General features: G+C 30.7%; 1 protein-coding gene across 1 annotated transcript; it reads right to left on the reverse strand.

The window, feature by feature from the left end:
• Positions 1–238: 238 nt before the first annotated feature.
• LOC111296755 (putative disease resistance RPP8-like protein 2) lies at positions 239–3,548 on the reverse strand. The gene is made up of 2 exons (XM_022891199.2): positions 640–3,548; positions 239–512 (listed from the first exon to the last, which is right to left on the reverse strand). The coding sequence occupies exon 1, from the start codon at positions 3,438–3,440 to the stop codon at positions 648–650; it is 2,793 nt and encodes a 930-aa protein (XP_022746934.2). The 5' UTR covers positions 3,441–3,548; the 3' UTR covers positions 239–512; positions 640–647.
• Between the last annotated feature and the right edge of the window lie 22,934 nt (positions 3,549–26,482).

Below are 26,482 nucleotides of genomic sequence, written 5' to 3' on the forward strand. Positions count from 1 at the left end.
TAATGAACGGTACTAAATAATAGGAAGGAATAAAACTTAACAATATTTGAGATGGAACACATAAATCCAAATAAAGTAGTTGAAAAAAAAAAGTTTTAAAAATTTCAGTCAATCAAGAAGAACTTTTACCCTCCTTTTGTACTAACTTATCAGTCCACAAGCAGTGATGCTTATAAGTGAAGATAAACAGTCAAACAAAGTCAGTAATAAACAAGAAAAAACTCTTTAAAAAGAAATAAAATTCAAAAAATAAAACTATCAGTAGCTTGCCATTAACACATTTAAAATCAATAAACAGCCATTTCATTAAAGCTCATATCAATTCATTTCCTAAAAGCACTTGATCATTAGAATCAACTATCAAGGAAAAGAGAAACAAATCACACTTTGAAACAATCAAAAGGCAAATCGAAGTGACCCCAGCCTTTTTTTGCTCCTATTGGCACCGATTGCTTTTCATGATCAAACAAAGCATCCAACTCCGCCTCCGATCAGTGCCTATCTCATTATACCTACACCAAGATGAAATTGGCATATATCATCATCTCTTATGGAAAGGAAATGATATATATGAATATTTATAGTCCCAATCAAAAAACAAAAGAGATTATTATTTTATAAAAAAAGCAAATAACTCACCTGCAAAATTAGAGTTTCAAGTCTTCATGTGTGTGAAATATTTGGATGGAGGGTATGTGGCTGACTTTAGAGAAATCCTCTCCTTCTCTCCCGTCTATCACTTGAATCCTTTCTACCAATGACCTCTCCATACCTACTAATTTCATTTCTTGGAGAGCAGTAATATACCTCAACCCTTCTGGAATCATCCTCAAATTATGTAGACCACGCAAAGATAAATTCTGGAGACATGGCATTGCGCCTTCTTCAATCTCCCACTCTTCTAATTCTGATAAATTTGCCACAAGAAGAGAATCAAGTTGAAGAAACCCATTGGCGGAGCAAGTCAGTTTAGTCCCCTTGTATGAGTTCACCCATAAGCGGAGAGTCCTCAAATGAGGCAAGTTTTCCAATACAGCCATTGGATCCTGCTTCACCTCAGATCCTCGCAAAGCTAACTTGGCAATGTTTGTTGGAACAAATTTCAAAACATGATGCCTCGATTGCAGGTCTTCTTCTATCTTCCCTCGTAAGTATAGTTTGGAGAGGTGATGACACTGAGAAAGGGGTTCCAAGTCCGGAAATGATTGGCTTGAATCATCTGAACATATTTTCAATGACCGAAGGCGATGTAATTTGACCAGCGATTTTAGGATAGGCTCAACATCTTTTGATCTCCTAAAAGATATTCCTAAACTCTGAATATTAGTCAAGCCCAACACTGCATTATTTTCAATTAAATTCTCAACCCCAATGTACTGTAAAGTTTCAATACTTTTTGGAATAAACCATGGCCACAACCTCAAGTCTTTTTCAAGAAAAAGATATATTAAAATATGCCTTAAACGTTCCAACTCGGATAAAACATTAGGAGATATTGTTAATCGTTCACTTTGGATGGCCAAAGTGTGTAGACTCTTCAACTTCCCTAAAGATCGTGGTAAGATGATTTTTCCATCACAATTTAACTCTAAATATCTCAAATGATGTAGATTACCAATTCCACTTGACACATGCCACACGGCTTTCCTCCTTTCCACAACTTTCAAAACTTTTAAATTTTTGAAGTTTTTGCATTTTGAAATGTGCAATTCTATCAATTCCTCATCTTGAAAGAGTAACAGAGAACGTAATTTTGGATGTTTTCCCTTCAAAGAAACATACCTTTTGGAAGGTTGAATAGCAATTCTTCGTGCCATAGATGCCGACAAAGTCACATAATTGGTCACATCATTTGGCTGAATAATTTCCAAGAAATTCTCGTCTCGAGCTTTCTCCACGCACAAGTCCCTCAAGAGATCATGTATATGACATGTTTTCACACCAATTCCTGTATAGTCCCGCTTGTCAACTTGAACCAAACATCTGTTTACCAGTTCTTCCAGGAATTGTTCAGCAACATCTTCCATCAACATTCCCCTGCTTTCCATTGATGATGAAATGAAACCTTCAGCAATCCATAGTCGAATGAGCTCCTTCTTTGAGAATTTCCAGTCTTCTGGATAATGGCCAAGATATAAGAAGCATGGTTTTAAATAATAAGGCAAATCGTTGTAGCTTAAAACCAAAATTCCATTCACTGCACCATACTGATGGTCTTGTTGTTGGACCTGGTTTAAGTGTGCATGCATGTTTCTTTGAACCATCTCCCACTGAACCCAGGACTTTTTAGTTGCTAGCAAGCCTCCCAAGACAACAATTGCCAGAGGTAGCCCTCTACATTTTTTCACCATCTCTCTTCCTAGCATCTCAAATTCTTTTGAACGAGCATCAGACTCAGTTGTATTTCCAGAGAATGCTTTCCTCTTGAAAAGCTTCAAACTTTCATTATCGGTAAGAAGTCGAAGCTCTATTGGGGAGTTGCAAGGGTCTGCACGTAATGCCACATCCCTGTTTCGTGCTGTGAATAAAATTTTGCTCCCCTTTTTTCCCCGTGGAAAAGCAGGTTTTAGATAATCCCAATCTTCATTTCTCCAGATATCATCAAGGACTACCAAATACCGTTTTTCTGTCAAGACATCAAATAGTCTTTTTATCAGTTCATTATCCCTCAGTTTGTCAATTAGCTCTCTTTCTTCTTTAGAAGGAGAAAGAACTTTTATGAGGACATCAAGCAAAACTTCTCTTCGCATACATTTTTGAGAAATAAAAGCCCAAGCAAAACAATCAAAATATCGTCTCACATTAATGTCATTGTATACTTTTTTTGCAAGAGTGCTTTTACCCATGCCCCCCATTCCGACTATGGAAACAACGACATGAGGTCTATCTTCTTCTTCTTCTTCTGTCATCAACTGATCCAAAACATTCCTTGTCATGTCCTCCAAGCCAACAACATTCACTTCCTCAACATGCGAATATGTTCTTCTTAACCGCTGTTGCTGCTGCATTCTGGAAATAGAGCTAGACTCCTCTCCTTCACCAGATATCTCATAAGCTGGAAGACTCTTGGAAATAGCTTCAAGCTTAGCCTGGAATGCTTTGACCTGAACCCCAATTTTGTGCAAATGACAAGGCTTGGTGAAAATGGAGGTGAATCTCTTGATGATTCCGTGAAAGCCTCCTTGATGTGCAATTTCAAGAATGTAGGAGTCAATAACATCTTCAGCATCGTAAGCAAGATCTTTAATTTCCGCCACTCGGTTGCGGAGACGCTCGTCTTGTTCTTGCCTATGGAAACCGTCTTTCAAAAAGCTCTGCATCCGCTTTAGTTCCGCCTTGATACACTCCACTTCCTCACGAACCCCACCTAGGTAAACTGCTTCATGAATGAGTAAATCCGAGATCCTTTCAACGGCTAAGGACACAATAGCCTCTGCCATTTCTCCTGCTGATCGAAAACAGAGTCCAAATTGCACTTCTTTCTCTAGGACTTCAAAGTGAATGGTTGTATCTGGCACAATATTCTTAATTTCTATGTTTTAGCTGGGTGCATTTCTCTTTTATCAAAAGTTGTGAACCTTTGTCTTTGTGGTGGGCCTGCTGACTATTTAACTCTGACGACGTTGAACCTGAAATGAATTTATCATCTTTGTTTACCAAACCGATCATTAGGAAATTAGTGAAATTTTGGAGGAAGCTCATATGAAACTTCTTCAGAGTTCAACAGAATTGTAAATTATGAGATTAAAATTAAAAAAAAAAAAAAAAACTTAAAAGATTTCACCCAATTCCTTTTAATTACCATGTTATTGTTATTGGTGACAACTAATAAGCCTTGATGTTTAGTAGTGATTATATCGGTCAAATAATTAAATTTTTATGGATTATCTGATAATTTCAAAATTTTAGACCTTTTATCAAAAAACTCTTTCTTAATCCAATACTTGCCTTCATTATGGCCTAAAGGAAAGGGAAAGAAACATTTTAAAGTTGAATAGAAGTTGACAGCCTACCTAATATATATAATTTCAGTTCCATAGAGAATTTGCCTTATCTTTTATTGCTTTATTTGCATTGGACAAGGTCAATCGCGGCGGACTATATAAAAAATTTTTTTTAATATTGAATAGTTAACATGCATATTAATAGAGCAACTTCCAAGTAATTTACTGACAATAAATGGAAGACCAAACCAATTACGTTTCTATTTTTTGTGTAAAAGAAAATGATAATATCTGATCGACATTAAAGATGACATGAGTTTCTCATCTTTTATTTGTCAAACTAATCGATAGGAATCACAGGAAATTTAAAAGAAACTCACACGAAACATCTTCAGAGTTCAACAGCGAATAAATTTGTCCACAAATTTTTTATTTGACCTATCAAATCCTAAATATTTAACAATGAACGCCAAATAATATCTTATCCTTCTTTTCTTTTCTTTTTTGTTATTGATTTTGTCATATCCAACCAAGATAATTTTTTAATAGACATAATTTCAATGGACAATTATTCAAGTCATTGGTGATGAAGACTAAAAAAAAAGGTAATAAAACTATTAAAAACTTTTATTTAATTAATTATTAATATATAAATTTTATATATTGTAAATGAATTAAATCATATTAATTAATCATTAAAATTTTTTTTAAAAAATATAAATTTTATATATTTATCTTGAAGGTTAATCAAAATTTATATTTGATCTGAAATAATATTTTTGATTCATTAATAATATATAAAATTTATATATTAATAATATGTTAAATATAAACTCAACTAGTAATTATATAATAAGATATGAAATTAAGTTTTTTTTTAAACAATATGATTAATAATATTTTCATTTTTATCTAAACCAAATTTCATTTCAAATAATATTTAAAATGTGTTTTTTACATCAATTAAATGCATTCAAAATTTTATTTTTAAAATACTGTCAACAAATATCAAGCTTTAGCCCACAAGTTAAAAAAATTATCATTTAGGATACTTTTTACGGATAAATCTTAAATTTTTTTAGTATTTACTCATGAACTTGCACAATTAGGTCTCGTTTTCTACATCTTTTTCAATTGTCTTTGAAATTTTTTTTCAATTTGTAGCACAAATTAATCATAAACCCAAAGCTTCAATTACTCAAAACAATGTGGAATATGTCCTACCCTTGAATATCATAGACAAATTGCGTTTTTTAATTTTTTTCTCAATAAACAAATAATTTAGAAAAGTAAGCTAGAATGAAATATTTATGTCTTGCTATGCAACCAACAAATGTACAGACAAATGTTACGTACTACAGAGGCATTTGGCATACGTTACAAACTTTATGCAAAAAGGAGAGTGTTTTGGGCTATACAAGGGACTTGGAGCAACACTTTTAGGTGCCTTACTTGTGATGATTGTTTCATAGATCATCCTTTTCTAAGCACAACTCCTTTCTCTTTTTTATAATTAACTTTCTATCAGGCTCATAGTTTCATTGTCCTAGTCAATCTATCTTGTGGCAGTCTTTAAGGGATTGCATCATCGACAGGTAAGCTTTAGGTAAAGTCAATTATATGTGTTATATCATATAGATATGTGAATCTATCGTTATATATGAGTTTTAAAAGTCTGTCATTAATTTTTTTTATTTAAGTATAATTGATTATCTGATCAAATCTGTCTCATTTAAAAAAAAATTCTCAAGATTAACTTAGATATCTTTAAATAGTAGATTATGATCTATAAAATCATATTTCAAATTCGAGAGTATAATTACGTGAGGAAAGTTATAGCACCCCCATAACACTCATCCAAAGGATGGTAATAATTTGATATCAAATTATCCAAACCTTAAAATATGTTTATATTTTATCAAAATATTTAATATTAAAAATTAATCCTAAAATTACTCTAATAATTTGATAGTAATTTAAAATAATTCTTTCACCTTAAGAATATTCATAGAGATCAGTGTCCCACCCTGAAGAGATTTTATCGTCGAATTTATTGATATATTTTATTCAAAAAAATTAGTAAAGTCATCCAATAATTTGGTAAGATTTATTTTGATACAGATCTCCTAATAGTTTGGTAAGATTTTATTGTACAAATATTTATAAAATTTTATCTTTGATAAAATTCATTAAATCCTCCAATAGTTTAGTAAGATTTATTTAACTTAAGATGCAATCCTCTAATAGTTTAGTAGGATAAAATACAAAAATTATTTTTCTTTTTGAAATTGATTTATGAAATTTTTTAATAGTTTGGTAGATTTCATAAAGTTTAAATTCATGAAAAATCCTCCAATAATTTGGTAGGATTCATGAATTTATTTAAAAATATTTTTTATATTTTTTTTCAAAAATAAAATAATAGAAGGAATTTTTATAAAATATTTAATAAATAATAAATTGCTCAATAAAAAAATAAAAATAAAAACTAAAAATAAAAATGAAATAAAAAAAACTTAAAGTATAAAAATGATTAAAAATAAAAGTAAAAAATAAAAGTAAAATAAAAAAAAACCTACAATTAGGTCAAGTCTAATCACGGGTGGCATGCGGATCTTACTCGGGCTCGTGTGAATCCTGGATACTTAGAAATGGTATCATTTGGGGTGAGTATAAAAGTCAACCCTTAGCCCCTTTTTTAGAAGTCCTGGTCCTCTCTCTTTCTAGTCTCAAATTTTCTCTACCTTTTTTCTAAAACCCAAGAACATACAATCAAAAACTGAAAAATCTATCAATTTCTAAGAAATATTGCTGGAATCTTGTCGAAAAATTCAAAGCCCACTAGAAAACTCACTGAAAAACTTAAACATTCAATAAAAAAACCTAGATTTTTCAAAAAAAAATTCAAAAATTCTTAGAAATTTCCAGAAAGTTGAACTCTAATCCTAAAACTTTGAATTCAAATCTTAGCAATTCAAACCTAAACTAGAAACTTCGAACAAAACCCAGTATCTATAAATCCAAAATCTTTAAACCTAGAAACTAAACCCAAAAATTTATCACAGAACCCTTTTTCCCAAAAATTAAAAAACGTCTTATGTTCTCTAGAATATTGTCCAATTTATAGGTTGCTTTAGGTATCAATTTAGGAATATGATAGAACCAATCTAAACTTGAATCTTATGATTGAATTCTACCCGAACAGAATTAATCGAGGCTTGAATCCTGAAATTTAATCTTGTTCAACGTGATTTTAGGCCTAAGTCTTGCGAATTTGTTTGAGTTCAATCCTAGTTTTATGTGAATTTGATCCTCTTATCTAACGGATTCAATTTCCTTATTCAATTACCTTATTCAACCATTGATTAAGAAAAATAAATAAATAAAGCTAATAATAATAACAACAACAACAACAATAATAATATAATATAATATAATAATAGCATAATAATAAAATATAATATAATATACTATACTAGAATAATACAATACTAGTAATAATAACAATAATAGCAATAATAACAGTAATAATAATACTAATAACAATAATAATAATAATAATCGACCCTGATTGACCTCGAACATAGATGGGTGTCAACAACTACCTCTCTTTATACATCCTTATTAAACAGGGATGATGTAAAGACCTAGACATCACTCTATTTTGATCTAAAAACACGAGTCAAATCAATAAGCGAAAATAACCGAGACTAAATCGCGAGTCAGAAAGATGATTTGGACTAAGCCGAGATCAAACAAGTGAACGAGATCTAATCATGAATGAAAAAAATAAAATATCTAGACTAAGCCTAGATCAAAATTGAGCGATTGGGACCAAAATGCGAGTCAAAAAATAAAATGATTTGGATTGAACCGAGATCAAAATGAGTGACCCAGATTGAACCACAAGTCTAAAAATAAAATGATTTGGACTGAGCCGAAATAGAAATGAGTGATCGAGAATGAACCATGAGTCAAAAAAATAAAATGATTTGTATTGAGTTAAGATCAAAACGACCTACCATGATTAAACCACGAGTCAGAAAAAATTTAAAATTTTAGCTTAAAATCCAAAGATTCGCAATTTAAAATTTCATAGATTTGCAAGGTTTCATAATATAAGTTAAAAGATCCCAATATTTCAAGTTTCACAAAAACATTTGTAATGATTGTTATAACTTATAAATCCATGGACTTACCACTAGACATGGATGAAAGGGAGTCACCATCAATCTTTTTTATTTAGGTATGATTGACCACTTGATTAAATTTAATCTGTAAAACAGATGTTAGGTTTGAGAGTCGATTACTTTTGAGGAAGGTTGTAGTACCCCCATAACACCTATCCAAAGGATAGTATCAGTTTGATTTTGAATTATCCAAGCCTTGGTCATTTTATAATTTTACCAAATAATTTAGTATTGAAAATTAACCTAAAATTGTCGCAATAGTTTGGTAGCAATTTAGGATAATTCTCTCACCTCATGAATATTCATAGAGACTAGTGTCTCACTCTAAAAAGGCTTCATCGTCAGACTTATTAATTTTATTTAAAAAATAAGTGCAACCTCCTAATTGTTTGGTAAGGCTCACTTCAAAGCAATCCTCTAATAGTTTAGAAGATGAAAATTATTTTTATTTAAAAATATTTTTTTTATTTTTTTGAAAGGATTTTTATTTGTCATTTTTTACCTTTTTCTTATAATTATTATTTTTCTTTCTTTTTTACTTCATAGTTTTATTTTTTATTTTCTCTCTTTTGGAAATAAAAGTGGCAGAAATTGCTCTCTTTTTTTTTTGAAAAAAATAAAACAAAAAAAATAATAAAATGGGTTAAAATAAAATAAAATAAAATCCAAAAATAAAAATAAAATGAAAAAGGGAAAACCTGCAATTGGGTTGGGTCAGAGCACAGGTCAACACGCAAGTCATTGGGTTTGTACGCGGATCTTGGCTATTCCAAAATGACATCGTGCTGTAGGGGTATAAAAGCTATCCTTTAGTGTTTTTCCTTAGAACCCACTGAGCTCTTCTCTCTCTACCCTTTATTTCTTCTGTCTTCTCTCTAGAAAATGCCCACCAAAAACTTTAATTAGGGACCGAAATTCTATCGATTTCTAGAAAAGTTATCGAGAAATTCAACCAAAAAATTTATGGCCTACTGATTTCTGGGAATTTGGCTGGATTCTAGAAATCTTGCCAGAATCTCACAGAAAACTTCAAACGGCCACCGAAAAATTCATCAAAAACTTCATGTTCTTCCTAAAAACCCAAAAAAATTTTAAAAAAATTAAAAATATCCAAAAAAATTCCTAAATCGTTCTAAACCTTCCCTAAACCTCCTATAACTTTAAATTCACCTCCAGAAACCTAAAATACCACCAGAACTCTAAATCAAATCCAAAATTTTAATTTCGAAACCCATAAACCTTTACTGCCAAACTTTTCTCAGAATTCTCCCAATAATTTCTTTTGTATTTCTGTGTGTTTCTTCTGTAGAAATTAGTCTAATTTATAGGCATCCTTAATAATGATTTTAGGAAATAGATAGAATCAATCTCAGGCTTAAATTCTGAGATTATATTCTATCTAGACGGGATTTTTGGTCCAAAATTATAGCAATTATTGATTAAATTTGATTTTGTGTTTGACTCAGAGATTCTAATCCCAATTTCATTGTGCGCATGTGGATTAAAATAGAAAAGGAAAACAACAAAGAAGGAAAAAAGAATAAAAAAAAAATAATAATAAAAACAAGCTATCCATTTAAGCTTGGACCCAAATGGGCCTAACTGGGCCCAAACATTGATAGGCCCAATTGGGCTCAGACTTCAATGAGCCCAAACAGACCCGAACCTCAATAGGTTCAGACATAAATAGGTGTCTACAATTATTTTAAAATTTGTAAAGGTTTTTAGATTCACAAGAATGAAAGATTCTCAAAATTTCAAGTTTCACAGAAGTTCTAGATTTGTAAAGTTTCAAGTTCGCAAGGACTTTCAAGTTTGCAAAAATGAAAAATTCACAAGATTCTAAATTTTGCAGAAGTTCTAGATTCGTAAAGGTTTCAAGTTCGCAACGACTTTTAGATTTACAACAATAAAAGATTTGTAAGATTTCAAGTTTCACAAAAATTTTAGATTCATAAAGGTTTCATAACAAAATTGAAAGAGTCAGAAAGATAAAGTGACCAAGATTGAGTCGAGGTAAAAGATGAATGATCGAGATTGAACCGTAAGTAAGAAAAATGATCCGAACATAGCCAAGATCGAAAATGAGTGACGAAGATTGAACTATTAATCTGAAAGATAAAGCGAATAGGATTAAGTCAAAGTCAAAGATGATTGACTGGGATCGAACCGCGAGTCTGAAAGATAAAAAGACCAAGACTGAGTCAAAGTCATGATAAATGATCAAGATCGAACTGTAAGTCAGAAAGATAAAGTGACCAAGAATGAGTCAAGGTCAAAAATGAATAACCAGGATCGAACAACGAGTCTAAAAGATAAAGTGACTGGGATGAGTCAAGGTCAAAAATGAATGATTGAGATTGAACCACGAGTCATAAAGTTGATCTAAACCAAGTTGAGATCGAAAATGAGTAACTGAGATCAAACCGCAAGTCTGAAAGATTATTTGGATCGAGTTGAGATAAAAAAATGAATGATGCATGTTTTATCTAGGATGCAAATACAATTATCAAGGATTTAAACAGAATGTATATAATGCAAACATTACTAAATCAATGCCATGAAATTTCAATTGTGGTAACAAGATTCTTAAGACTCTACCATTCTTTTTTAGCTTTTCGGTGTTAATAATCTCATAACAAATTCTGTCAACTAATCTATGTCATTCTTCTCATCTAGTCACAACTCACAAGTCATGTCAACCAATCTATCACTGAATTCATCATTGGGTCACCTTATTTGCCCTTTTTAAATCATTTTCGTAAGCTTCTTTCATTTCTTTTATCTTGCATTTCTTTCAAAAGAATGGAAAAATCTTTTATGAACAGTGTAATTCATTTATTTACCATCATTCTAAGTCATGATGAATATAATACATTTCCTCGATTCATTCAGGGGATGTATACTTGGTAAATAATAAGAAAAAAAATCTTTATTATCGAAAAGAAATATGATCAATAACAAATAAAAAATGAACAAAGGTAAAATACTATGACCGTGTAAATAGGATATTAATATCTAGAATAATAACTGTTTAGACAATTTTGAATTTAAACTTAAAATCCTCTTTTAAAAGCACATTCCATTAATATCCTCAATCTTTGAGTCAATCATCATTCTGATTCCTGGGATCCTCACATCAAGTTTTTTTTTTTTCAAGTTTTTATTTTTACTTAAACCGTTTTTTTGAGTTTTCAATTTAAGTATCCCTTTCTTTCTTTCTTTCTTTTTTTTTGCTTTTTGTTTTTTTTTTTCATTTATTTATTTATTTGCTCACCTCTTTCTCATCTTTTCTTCTCATTTCTTTGTTTTTTTTTTTTTGATCCATTAGTGACACTTTGATCAAAGTCCAAATAATCTAACCTTGAAAAGTTTGATTTAATAATAAATATATATGCATTTTTTTTAAAAGCCATTGCTGACGAAGACTCAACAAAATAAACCAAAAAAAAAAAAAAAAAAACCAAGGCAATAAAATCAGTAACAACACAATGTGTAATTAAGTTTTTTTTTTTAATAATAATATTATTAATTGTATCTCTTTTTTTTAATAATATTATTAATTTTATCTCAAGTTTTAAAAAAATTGTCAAATACATTAATAGAGGAGTTTTTAATATCACAATAGTAGAGTGACATATATCTTTTAATTTATTTTAAAAAATAAAAAATTATTTAAAAAAATAAGATAAGTGTTATCATATTAATTCCATGTATACAGTTAAAAAATTTTACTAATGATAGATTAAATAATTTCTTCAAATTTTATTTCGAACAATATTTAAAACGTATTTCTCTACATCAATAAAGTGTATTTAAAATTTTACTCTATGAAGTATTTGTCAAAAATATCAAACTTTAGATAAAAAAATTACCAATTAGATTAAACTTTGCATATAAATCTTTATTTTTTTAATATTTAGTCATGAACTTATATAATTAAGTCTCAGTTTTTTCCCTCTTTTTCAATTGTCTTTGGATTTGTTTTCAATTGCAGCACAAATTAAGCATAAATCTAAAGCTTCAACAACACAAAATAATATGGAATAAGTCTGGCCCTTGAATACCATAGTCAAATTGCCCATTTTTTATTTTTTTTTCTCTCTCAATAAACAAATAATTTAGAAGAGCAAGCTAGAATGAAATATTTTTGTTTTGTTATGCAACCAACAAATATATAATCATTTAAAAGACTACAAAATTAATAGGAAATATTTGCAGCCTAGCCATAACCCTCTTGCATTTTCCGTTAGACATGGTCACTTACCATAGAAAATTAAAGAAAAAGAAAGTATTTTAAAGTTGAATGGTAGTTAAGAGGCTTCCTAATATTTGATATTTCAATTCCGTAGGGAAGTTGCCTCGTCTTTTCTTGTTTTATTTGCATTGGACATGATTAACTGCAAGACAATATATAGAAAAGTAAAGGAAAAAAAAACATTTTAATGTTGAATAGTTAACACGCAAACTAATAAAGCAATTTTCAAGTAAACGAGAATTAAATTTTGTTAGTCAAATGGATTGACAGGAAATTAATCGAAATTTGGAGGAAGCCGATAAGAAACATCTTTAGAGTTTAACGGAGGGATAAATTATGAGATTGAAAAAAAAATTTAAAAGATTTCACCCAATTTATCTTTCTTTTAATTACCATTTTATTATTATTGGTCCCAAGCCGTGTTTTAGTAGCGAAGATAAACAATCAAATAATTAACGTTAAAATAATAAAAAAATCTATGAATTTTACTTCTATATTTTATTATACCCAAATAAAAATTTAACATTCACTTTGCATCTAAATAAACCCTTAAATTTTAATTTGTATTAAAATTACTTTACTTCTTCTTCGAGGATTTCAAAATGATCCGCCTGTGTCTGCACAATCTTAATTTCCAAGTATTAGCTGAGAAACTATACTTTGCGTAAATTGATATTGTTCTATAATCCCTTTCTTTTTATTCCTCTTTATCAAAAGTTCTAAATTTATATTCTTTGTGGTGAGGCCTGGTGCTCTTAACTTTAGACAGGAAAGAGCCAAAGGTGATTCTTCCTTCTTTATCTACCTTCTTTGCTTAAGAATACGGAGATTCTTCCCTCATTGCCTTACTTTTTTGAATTCCTTTTCTAGCTTTTTTGTATTCGATGCTTCCTTGCTGTGGTATTCTAAATTTATATTCTTTGTGGTGAGGCCTGGTGGCTTTTAACTTTGGACAGGAAAAGGCCAAAGGTGATTCTTCCTTCTTTATCTACCTTCTTTGCTTAAGAATACGGAGATTCTTCCCTCATTGCCTTACTTTTTTTAATTCCTCTTCTAGCTTTTTTGCATTCGATGCTTCCTTGCTGTGGTAGAAGCATTTCTAGCTAAGCATTGCAATAATAGATTGTCAAAGAAGCAAGCTTGCTTCTTTGCTTGAAAAGTTAAGCGGGGGAACAGATTAATTTTCTTACAGAATTGAAAAAGAATACCCTTCCATTTCCTTTTTCCATTTTTTTAGAATTTAATGAAGACAACATACTTGCAACAAGCAATATGTTTCCTGCTTTTGGCGAAGTCAAGCATATATAGGATCCCAACTCATTAAAAAAAAAAAAAAAAAGCCAAAGAAATTACTAACCCAATCTGTAAAAGTGTTCCAAAGTGTAGTCTGCATATTGGATTAAGCACACACTGGAGAAAAAAGAATGTGGGCAAAATTGAAAATTTTGATCTGATATAATGTTTTTGTTGGATTTGTCTCAGCTTGTTACAAAAACAATACTTCATTTAGATCTGAAGTTAGGCCTATTTTGAACTGCATTATCGAAAGTGTATGCCTAAACCGACAATCCTAGAAGCTTCGAAGCCCATTAGCAGGCAGTTGAATTGCATCGAGAGTTTTTCTCACTTGGAAAAGACAATGAATCAATGCTTTTGTCAATTGCAGAAACATAAATGTAGGTAGAAGTATAAGCGCATAGGAAGATTCAACCTCATTTCTTGATTAATCTCAAAAAAAAAAAAAAATGTTCACTGCCATAAGAAGCAACTCATGGTAGATATGCTTTACTCAATTTCATAGCCACAAATAATGTTTCAAAGGAACAATAGTTACTTAATGGCCCGATTCATAAGAAACTACTCATGGTAGATTATTCACAAATAATGTGACTCCTTCATTGAAGCCATTAGGACGTTGAAAAAGCAATATATTCCTCCTATAATTAATTTTTTTAAAGCACTTGAACTGTAATCAGTCCCCTAGCACACCATTTTTTCATGAACTTCAAAAGCATTTATGATGCTTTCCATCACATGGATATTAAATTTTATAAATCTAAGAAAACATATCTAAACATGCTTCTAACCAAAGTTATTAATATCGTACTGGATCACATTTTAATTTTCTAATAAAATATGGTATATACCAGTACTAGTTATTTAGACATGTTATTTCAAATTTTTCGGTTTAGTACAAATATACTTATAAACATGCATAAATTTGTATATTATAACATTATTAATAATCTACAAAATAAATATGCAATGTTTTCAAAAATCAAATAAATAAGTTTAAAAGTATAAGAAATAATATAATAAAATTTTCATGATATTTTTAAACATTTAATCTGATCATATGATATTTAAATAAATATTTTTTCATATAAATATTAAGATAAAAGTAAAGTGATGAAAAAATTAACTAAAGCTTTATAATTGTTAAACTTTATAAAGAGAGTATAATTAATTACTTTCTTGGAGAAACTGAAATACTTATAAACTTTGGTTTGACAAAATAAAATATAAAAAATAAGTTAAAATAAAAAATAAAGAAACTAAACTTTTAAAGATTATTTTATCAATTAATTTTATTATTATTAGGTTAAATATAATTAAACAACAACAAATAAATTAAAAATTACAAAATATATTTTAATTTATGTACTGATCGAAACATGTTATTCCACCAAAATTCATCAAAATTGACCAAAACTAATGAAAATAACTATTATTATCCAGTATTAAATTTGATACAAAAAATTATCTTTTGATATACCGTATTTTAATATAATTAGAGCGTACTAACCGATATAATCGGTACCAAAATAAAATTAATAACTATACTTCTAACTCAAGCAATTATCATGACTAGCACGTCTTCTCATCAAGCGTGAAAGTCATGATAAAACCAATTAAATGATAGATACAAATTAAAGCAAGCATTACAGCCCATAGAATAACATGTAAAGGTTAAAAGAAAGCATTCATGTTTTAAAGCACTTGGATCCTTTTCATCCAATCTAATTTCATTTCTTGGAGAGCCATAATATACCTCAACCCTTCTCGAAACATTCTCAATTTTAAAAGATCTTATGGCAAAAATCAACACCAATAAACTAAATTAACAAATAATCATGAAAATTATCGGACATTAATTAATCACTATCTAATTGTAGCTATTACATAGTCAAGATTATTATATGATCAGATATATATTTCATTAGTGTCATAACGGTTTTGAGACCGCCAGACGTAAAATGTTTTAAAATTGAGAAAAATAAAATAAAGTTACTGCAAATCTTTGTTAGGGTGTGATTGGCCACTCAAAAGTTCATCTTTTTAATAAAACTGTAAAAGCGGGTTTAAAGTTTATCAAAAAGATAAATTTTGGTCTATGAAATCAGGTTGGGTTCGAGAGTCGATTACATGTGGGGAAGGATTAACACCCCACAACGCCCATAAATTGGTACCATTTTAATCATGCGCTATTTTCGGTGTTGGATAAAATGGTTTTGACTTGAAATTTAATACTAATTCCCTTCATTTAAAAAAAAATATTTTTGCTAAAATTTGTATTGAGAAAATCTTTAAGTTAAAGAATTATTTTAAAATTCTCCAACATCTAGGCAGAATTTAAAATAACTCTTTTCGCTTAAGATTTAACACAACAATCCTTAAAATGAAACAACAATCTTTATAGAAAATAATTGTTAGTGACTCTCCAACATCTAGGCAGAGTACCAAGAATTATTTCTTTCGGAATGTTATTTTTATTTTATTTTATAATATCACAAATTTTTTTTAAATGTATTATTCTTTTTTATTATAAAATATTTTATCATCAAATAGTAAATTAAAATTAAAGAAAGAATAATGCAAATAATTATCGATGATAACACGCTAATGTATATATGCTAATAAATGTCATGTAAAATGAAATGCAATTTAAAAATTGGGTTCTTAAGTATAATGAGACCACCCTGACTCTCCAATATCTAGGCAAAGCTTAGGTGCGACTGTTTATATTTAAGAATCCAATTTACTATTATACTTTTTATTTATTAATCTTATTATTAATGTGAATTAAGAACTCATGTGAAAAACTTATTGAAATGGAGTTTCCTAAATACCCCATCATCTAGGCAGCATTCGGGAACAAACCATTTAATGTGAGATTTTCACACGTATCCTTAAAGTTTTAAAATAGATTTAGGGTAAGGGTTTAGGGTTTGAAGGTTTGGGGTTTAATTTTAGGGTTTCAATTTTTGGGTTTTAAAATTTAGGGTTTGGATTTTAGGGTTTAAAGAAAACGCGAACATCTCTAAAAATCTTTCTCATCTAGGTGGACTTTTAGAGCAAGTTCAATTTTTATAATTTTTAAAAATTAATTTAAGAAACAAAATTTTTTTTAAAAATTTTTTTAAAAAAATTCTTTTTTTATGAAAACTTATTATCAAAAATCTTATTAACTTATTTAGAATTTTTTATTATAATAATTCCTAACATCTAGGCGAAATTATTATTTTTGAAACATGATTTAATTCCCTCCAACATCTAGGCAGGGAATATAAAAAATTATTCTATTATTATTATTATTTAAGCATTTTTAATATATATTTTTAATTATTATCTTACTTATTTTTTTTATTATTATTAAAATAATTAAATATTTATCCTAACAAATTTAAAAATTTATCATGCATAAATATAAAAAATACTCAAAATAACAAAAATAATAATATATAAAAAAAATTTAAAAAAATTTTTTTACCTGAACCGGTCCAGTCAAAACTGGTCTAAACTGGTTGGACCGGTTGGGCGATTCAATCTATGGTTCAGGTGGTCCAGTGGTTCAGACCGGTTCGATCAGTTCACTGACGGTTCGATACCGGTTCAAATGGATCGATTTTGAGCTGAGGTAAAAGCAGGTCGCAGGTTGGATTGCGCAGATCTTGAGTCGAATCAGGGTATACACGCGGATCTTCTCCTTAAGCAAAACGACGTTGTTTTGCTGCTTTGGCTTTTACATAAAAGTCAACCTTTTTTTTTGTTCATGTCATCTTTTTTGCCAAAAAAAAGATTTTTTAGAGCTCTAAGAGAGCTTTGTGGACTTTGCCAGCGTCCGACCGTCGGCACTCTTGTCACCGCACCAACCACCATGTTGACCACCGTCGGTGGTTGTCATCGGTCAACGAAAAACACCAAAAAAAACTCTTAGTCGTTCACTTCTATGCCCTCTTTCCAGATCCAATGTCTATTTTGCCAGAAACAGCCCCGATCGGTGTAGATTGGGGCTTAAAGCTTTCGGTCTCCTTTTTTTTTTTTAAAGAAACTGATGATTTTTTTGCTTGTTTACAAGGCTTTCTGGCACTGAGGTTCCTCCCTACATGGAGGAATGTTATTTTTATTTTTTGTTTCTATTTTTATGTTTTTATTTAGGTATGAGTTTGGTGAGGGTTAAGGCTCGAATTGGGGTGCTAGTATGGGGACTGAGCTTGTTGAAAAGGGGGCTGGGCAGTGATGAAGGGTAAGCTCTTGATGTGTCCGAGAGGATAGCCTAAAAGGAAAAAGCTGGGGGGTTTTTAAGGAGCTTCAAAAGGGGAACAGATGGTGGTTGTAGGAGTGGCTGTAGGGTGGCTGGTGCCAGGCATCAGCCGCCCTACTTTCTGCCATTTTCTGTTTCTATTTTTTTTAATTAATTTTTAGTTTTAATTAAACCAATATTATTATTATTAAAAATTATTATTATTAACAAAAATTGAAATTAGTAGACCTGAAAAAAAATTGGTGTCTACAGCTGCCCCTATTTGCATATTACTGAGAATCAGGAATAGGGCAAAGACAAAGACAACGATTTGTCCGAAAGTAAATCATGAATTTTTCAAAAGTTTTCTTTTTAACCACAAGTCAAGTGATAAAAGAAACTGACCTGGATGATACCGCAAGTCAAAAAATAAAAAGTCAACCAGGACAATACCGCTAGTCGAAATTAAAGAATCGATCGGGACAACACCACGAATCAAAATTAAAGAATCGATCGGGATAATATTACGAATCAAAATTATGCCTGGAGGTCTTACAAAATCGACTGGGACAACATCGCAAGTCAAAAAATAAGTAATCGATCGAGGGAACACCGCGAATCAAAATTATGCCCGAAGATCTTAGAAATCATACTTGGAGGTCTTATAGAATCGACTGGGACAACATCGTAAATCAAAAAATAAGGAATCGATCGGGATAACACCGTGAATCAAATTTATGCTTGGAGGTCTTACGAGTTATGCCTAAAGGACTTATAGAATTGATTGGGACAACACCGCAAGTCAAAAAATAAAGAATCGATTGGGATAACACCGCGAGTCGAATTTATGCCTGAAGGTCTTATAGAATCGACTGGGACAACACCGTCAGTCGAAAAATAAAGAATCAATCGGGATAACACCATGAATTGAATTTATGCTCGAAAGTCTTAGAAATCATGCTCAGAGGTCTTAGAAATCATGTTCGGAGGTCTTATAAAATCAATTAGGACAATACCGCAAGTCAAAAAATCAAGAATCAATCGAGATAACATCGTGAATCGAATTTATGCCTGGAGGTCTTAGAAATCATGCTCGGGGGTCTTAGGAATCATGTCCAGAGGTCTTACAGAATCGACTGGGATAACACCGTAAGTTAAAAAATAAAAAATCGATCGAGACAACATCGTAAATCAAAATTATGCCCGAAAGTCTTATAAATAATACCCGAAGGTCTTAGGAATCATGCCCAGAGGTCTTACAAAATCGACTAGGATAACACCGCAAGTTAAAAAATAAAAAATCGATTAGAATAACACCGCGAATCAAATTTATGCCTGGAGGTCTTAAAAATCATGTTCGGAGGTCTTAGGAATCATATCTGGAGGTCTTACAGAATTGACTGGGACAACACCGTAAGTTAAAAAATAAATAATCGATCGAGACAACACCGCGAATCAAAATTATGCCCGAAAGTCTTAGAAATCAATATATTTGGATGCTTCTCTAATAAAAAGTCTGTGAACTTTGAAAATTTAAAAATCTTTTGCCTAAAAATCTTAAAAGTTGTGCTCGAAGGCTTTAGAGATTACGTTCGGAGGTCATACAAATCTCAAAATCTTTGAATACTTCTTGTAATTAGAAGCAATGAAACTTTTAAAAAATTTGAAAATCTTTTGCCCGAAGGTCTTGAAAGTTGTGCCCAAAAGTATTAGAGATTATGCTTGGAGGTCTTGCAAATCTCAAAATCTTTGAACACTCCTCTTAATCAGAGGCAATGACACTTTAAAAATGACTTTCACATGATTAAAGATTTTCAAGACTTTAAAGGTCTTGTTTGAAGAAGGTTCCTCCTAAACAAAGGCTTCAAAATTTTGTTTGAAAAAGGTTCCTCTTAAATAAAGGTGTTGAAATTTTAAAATCCTATTTTTTTTCTTTTCTCTCTTTTTTCTTTTATATATATATTTTTTCTACTAATGTACAATTATGATACAGATGTCCATTCTCATCAAATGATGCTAATAGAAATGTCGATACAAATGCCAACGCAAGAATGTGAATGCTTAGTGCAAATACATTTGACTTTTTCACAATGCAATTGACAATGTTCTTTGCATGTAAATGCCCCTACAACTACATTTTCTTAGGATGTAGATGTCATGATGCAAATGTAAATTCTTCTTATAGAATGCAAATGTCTTATACAAGTGCCAATGCAAATGATGCAAATATGAATATCTTTCTTGTGATGCAGATGCAAGCGATGCAAATGTAAAGACTCTTCTTACCCCTTTTTTTTTGAAAAATTTTTATTTAAATTTTCACTGTTTCATTTCATCCAAAAATGATATCAATATTATGTACAAAATGCTCAAATAATCTTGAAATTTTTCAAAAGTGATCAAAAATTACCCTACATAAAGTATCTTCACAATTAATGAAAAATTTAGAACTCAAGACTTTTGAATCTCTTGGAAGTCGGTGACTACTATTTGGAAAGCTTATGGGATGAAAAGGTAATTGACAATTCAACTCCTTTTACTAGTAGGCATATCTCATAGAAAGGCTCGACAAGGGTTGCAAGGATTTCATCTTGGGCTTACAAAAAAGATAATTTTTTTTAAAACACTTTTCTTTTATTAAAAACATGATACTTCAATGTGAGTCAAAACTAGCCATTATTTTTCAAACAAGATTTGGGAAGAAGACAAGGCTATTTTTTTTTTTTGAAAGGTCTTTAATAGGTACTGGTCTTTGAAAATGCTTTGCATCGAGATTTTTTATTTCGGATAGAACCTTGAAACTCTGAAATTTATTTTGGGGCCTCAAGAATGATTTTAGCTCTAAACTACCCTCTTAGGGTTTTCACCTTAGAGCTATATTTTTTATCAATGAAAAACTTGGTGAAATCTTGCCAAATAGCAACAAGTATATACAAATTTCAAGGAAATTACTCTTCAACCCAAGTATCCACATTTGATCAGAATAGACTTTTCAAGGTATGTAATGTGGGCCGAGGTTAAGATTTCTAAAAGAATGGATAAATAGGCTCAAAATATATTATTCAGGGTAATTAGGCCAAGGATCCTGAGGAGTATTCTTTGACTTTTTTCTTTTACTTTTTTTTTGAAACATTTGACTTTAATTTCAGCAGCTTTATTCACCCCTTTTTTTTTTACCCTAAATTCTCATTTTCAAGGTACATATTTTTATTATTATTTTTTTTTTGAATTCTAATTGAAGCTTCAGATTCTTATCTCCAAAGTTTCTTTGCTCTTTTTGAAAATGCCCAACTTCATCTTTAGCTGTTCACTTTATCAAATTGTTGGGATTCCAATTGAAGTCTTATTCCTTTTTTTTTGCCCCAAACTTTCATTTTTGATGGGCATATTAGATGGTTTCAACACTTTTATTGAAGTTAATCTCTCGAAGGTATCCTTATTTTACCCCCAATAAAAAATGATCCTTAGCCAGGGTTCATTTTGGAACAAAAAATTTAATAGGCTCAAATGGGTAACAAATGGATAATTTTTATACATGAAAAGGTTAAAGAAAGATGGTCATTCATTATTTCAAATATGATCACTTGATTAGAAAAGCAAATCATCGAAGATGTCCTTTTTATTTTTTGTTTTTTTATTCTTTTTTTTGTCTTTTTGCTTTTTTATTTTTTTATTCTTTTTTTTGTCTTTTTGCTTTTTTTATTTTTTATTTTTTTTTTGTGATGCCCCATCTTCTTTTTTTTACTCAAGGTTCTAATGACAATCAAGTCGAATAAGATCGATCATATAGTTCAAAAAGGCTTTTTGGGCTTCAAAATTTTTTTGACATTTTTTTTGTATTTTTTGTTAAAAGGAAGAGAAAAGGTATAAAGGTATGAAACAAATTATCATAGGCAGAAAGGGATTATTTTTTCTTTTTCTCAAAGTGCCTTAAAACATGAAACAAAGGATATGTAAGAGAGAAAAAAATTCAGGTATTTTTATATCTATGATCATGGTAAAATTTTGACACACATTAAATTACCAATGAAAATTTTGAAAGAGTATCTAATTTTTAAAATTCAAAATAAATTTTTAAAATTAATCTCTTTTGTTCTTTGCCCAAAAAAAAATTATCGGTCCTTTAAAGTATGAACTCAAACTCACATTCCTTGAAAGGTTATAGTTGATGAGTCTAATAATTTGAGTGATTAGGGGCATGAAAGTATTTGAAAAGGTGTGAAGGTATTTGATGAGCTTTTTCCTAATAGTAATCTCCATTTCCCTTAAGAATCCTTCCATCTTTATTGTAAAAGAAAACTTCTTTTTCTTTTTTTGGTTTTTTTTTTTTTTGAAATCTTGAAAGTTACTTATGTGGGACTTTTCATTCAAACAAATGCATAAAGAGAAATTTCATAAAAAGAGATCCAAAACATTCAATTCTTCCAAAATAAGTTAGAAAACTCCTAGAGACATAATGCACATGTCATACATATATAGTAAAAAAAATCAAAAAGAAATCATCATATCCTGATTTTTAAAACTTGACACCTCCCTCTTCATCTCAACTTCTCACATTTGACAATTGGATGGAGTCAACAACTTCCATTGTTCTATTACCTCTGGAGTCAAAATACCACTCTTGATAAGATCTTCAACCTTTTCTTTCAACTGTCTATATTTTTCAGTTGACTGGCCAATTACCCCCATATGGTAATCACACTTGCCATTGGGATCATAACTCCTTGCTGATGGATTTGGTGTTATTTTTAAAGGCACTGGAGTGAGATATCGACCTTCTATTAGTAAAGTAAAAGGTGAGAAATGGGGATAGGTAATTTTTCTTAATCATTCCTTGGTCTCTTTTGATTTTTTATAGGTCGAGTGGTGGGTTCAAATGTAGAAACAAGATCATGAATGGCCATTTGAGGATAAAAATTTACTGGAAAGCCCAAATGCTGGCTTGGTTGGCAAATATATGGGTTTTGAGAGATATGGCTTATGATAGGGTGATGAGGTTGATAAATAGGATAAGGATTGTATGAGATAAAACTATTAGGTAGATGCCCTTTCATTGTGACTGCTTGTACCTCTCTTTTATTCTTTTTTGATGTACTTTTTTCTTCAACATCTATCATCTCTTTTAACTTAATCCTACCACTCTTGATTGTATCTTTTATAATTTCACCAAAAATTACCATGTCCGAAAAGTTTTTAGAGATATTCTCAATCATTCTTTCATAATAGAGAGTGTTCAAAGAATTGACAAACAGAATAGTAATTTCTTTCTCAGACAAGGGTGGTTGTACTTAGATTGCTATGTCTCTCCATCTATGTACATATTCTCTGAAAGTTTCAGTTAATCTTTTTTTCATGTTTTACAAAGATATCCTATCTGGCGCCATATCTTCAACATGCTTATATTGTTCTAGGAAGGCCCTAGCCAAGTCATACCAAGAACAAATTTTATTTCGATCCAACTGAGCATACCATTTTGCTGTAAACCCAGTGAGACTATCTTAAAAGTAATGGATCAACAACTCATCCTCATGAGTGTAACCTATCATTTTTTTTATAGTACATGATGATGTGTGTTAAAGGACATTTCGTTCCATCATACTTCTCAAAATTTGAGGTTTTGAATTTCGATGGAATAATAAGGTCAGGCACTAGACTAAACTCGTTGGCATCAACATTCTCGTACACATCATGGCTTTTAATTGCTTTTAATCTCTCTTCTAACAGATCAAATTTATTTTTCATCACTGTATCTCTTGATGGATCTGGCACTCCTTTTAATTTTTTTGATTCTTTAAGATCATCCACATTAAGCACAGTAGTAAAGTCATGAAGAGTACGCTTAGGGTTGACATTTGTCTGAACTGATGGCAACTTGGTAGAAGGGCCAATATAAAGTTGATGAGTTATTGAAAGTGCTTGTGACACATGAGGATCTTGAACATATATGAACCCAGATGGATACAATGGTGTCTCAACAGTTGTTTCTTCTATTGTTCTGTGCGTCTCAACAACTCCTTTTCTTTTTGTCAATTCCACTATCATCTATTTTAATTCTGCCAGTTGTCTGTTCATGTTCTATTGCATTCTTGTGACTATTTCGTTGATCTATCCCTGAGCCTTTTCTACTGTGTCCATTCAATCTATATCTTCATTTTTCATGACTCTAGTATATACTCGAGTGCTATAAGTGTGCAGACTGAACTGACCTCGTTTCCTAAGATAGCTATCCTTGAACCTTTTATTAATTATCAAAACTAAAAAATGCACGACATGAATTTTATTATAAAAAATCTTTTGGCTTTGAAGGTTTAACAAAAACATATTCAAAATCATCATCTTTTGTCTTTAACTAGCATGAAAAACAATGAATTCAAACAGATGATGTATGATGTACAAGCCAAAATTTATTATTATTAAGAAGGGGGAAACTCGAGTTCCATCATATATTCTGGCTAGGTTATTTAAAGACATTCTTTCCTCTTTGAAAGTTCAATGAAAGTATATTCACAACCGTCACTCTTTTTCACTAGCTCCAATTATTAAAAGTGGACAAAATCATCAATTCATAAAAAATCTAGGTTAAAAGAAGTTTTCATTCATTCCAAAAGTATCAAGTTTACACATCATAAACCATTCTAGGGCTGGGGCCAAAAAGTGCCAGACCTACTCCCACTTCCTTTTATCTCACCTAAAAAATAGTTTACTATGATTACTAGGGAGGACAACTCTTTGCTTAAAAAGCTTTTTATTCATCATCCTGACTAACCTTACTGTTGCCTACAGCACTGGCTACCATCTCGACATGGATCAAAGAAGGGTTCTTGTGAATAATTGGCTTCATCTTGGCATCAAAACTTAGATATCCGACTTTCATCAATCTCTGTACCTTATGTTTCAAAGCTGTGCAGTCTTTCAGAGAATGGCCCAAACACCAAAATGGTATTCATATTGGGTATTAAGGTTATACCATTTAAAGAAAGGTGGTTTACGAAGTTCAGCAGGGATATAAGCGATAAGGTAATTCTCTAAGAGCAATGGGTATAACTTCGTGTAGCACATGGGTATTGGATTAATAGAGGTTTTTTCTTTGGTGTTACCAGAGTTTTTTTGTCCTATGATTAGTTTGGTTTGCTGAAAAAATGCTGGTATAATTGGTCTCGAGGTGAATTGAGAAACTCTGGGTTAAAGATTGGGCTGATAAAGTGGTGATTGGATAATATACTGAACAAGCAATTGTGAAATGTGAAGTGGGGGACATGAATTCAAGTGTGAAATTTTTGAAGGTTGCATAACACTTGGGGGCTTAATTCTAGGTACTTGGAAAGAAGGTTGAAAATAGTCATAAGAAGGATTTAGGTATGGGTTAGGACTTGGGATAGTTGGTGATGGTTGTTTGAAGCTAGGTGACTCTTTATTGGAAATCAAACTTTTGAGCTCAGTCATTTGCGTGACTAGTTCACCCATTCCTCTCTTGAGTTCGCCTAAACTTTGGTCACTGTTCAAATCACCCAATGCCTTAGCTTGTTCTGGTAAAGTGCTAAGACTAACAGGAGCCGATTGATCTTGACTTGATGGAATCGAAAATGACAACGATCATTGAGGAGGAACAAACTCAACTCCACCACTACCTTTAACCATTTCTATCAATTGAGCTACCGCTGGTTCATCTCTCGAAGCTCGAGCCATAATTCCTTTTGATTCAACTCCAAAGCACTAATCCTTACTTCCAATTGATCTTCCATTTTTGCCATTCTAATTTCTACCAAGACAGACATTTTATTCTGGGACTTAGACCAAAAATTCTAGATTACTACCCTTATTGAATGAATATCACAAACACAATGACACATAAAGTATGTTTATGAACACATGAGTATGATAGCTAAAGAATGTCACGAAATGCATATATGCCTATCACAATGGATTTTTATATGTACAAGGACCCAAATAAAAATTTTCGTCAACCATAAATGTGTATGCAAGGAATATAATGTTATATTGTAGGGATAATGGGATATGAAATGTAATGTATGTTCCATACGACTTTATTATTCATGAATCTATATGCATGAAATGCAATGACATATTTACATCAATGATGAGATGTATTCCTATGACTAATGGAATGCATGAACCTACCAAGTGCAAGTTATATTTTTACATGGAATGCAATGCTTGTGTTATGCCAACCTAGTGAAACTAACACTACCTTTAAACATGTAATGAAATGGAATGTGCGCACTACTTATTAAGACGCGTGTGGTAGGCATGTATCATTTATCAACAAGTGTATAACATAGGATGCATGCACTGTCCATTGATGTGAATGGGATGGAATGCTCATATTATCCTATCATGATGTGCATGGGATGTGATACATGTATTATTTCATCATGATGCATGAAATGCAAAAGATGAAACAAAATATGAAAAAAGAAAAAAAATTGAAAAGGAATAACAAAAGAACTAGGACTTGAAAATTAATTTTATTCAGTCAATAAACAAAGAATTCTTATAAAAAAATCTTTAATTTTTTTGAAATTTTTTTTTTCATTTTTTTTTTTTT

The sequence above is a fragment of the Durio zibethinus genome, chromosome 12, assembly GCF_047325235.1.
Source record: "Durio zibethinus cultivar Kanyao isolate XHJ-2024 chromosome 12, ASM4732523v1, whole genome shotgun sequence".
Classification (NCBI taxonomy): domain Eukaryota; kingdom Viridiplantae; phylum Streptophyta; class Magnoliopsida; order Malvales; family Malvaceae; genus Durio; species Durio zibethinus.

What these genes read in the sequence shown, in the direction of transcription:
- LOC111296755 (XM_022891199.2), bottom strand. Translation starts at nt 3,440, where the DNA reads ATGGCAGAGGCTATTGTGTCCTTAGCCGTTGAAAGGATCTCGGATTTA.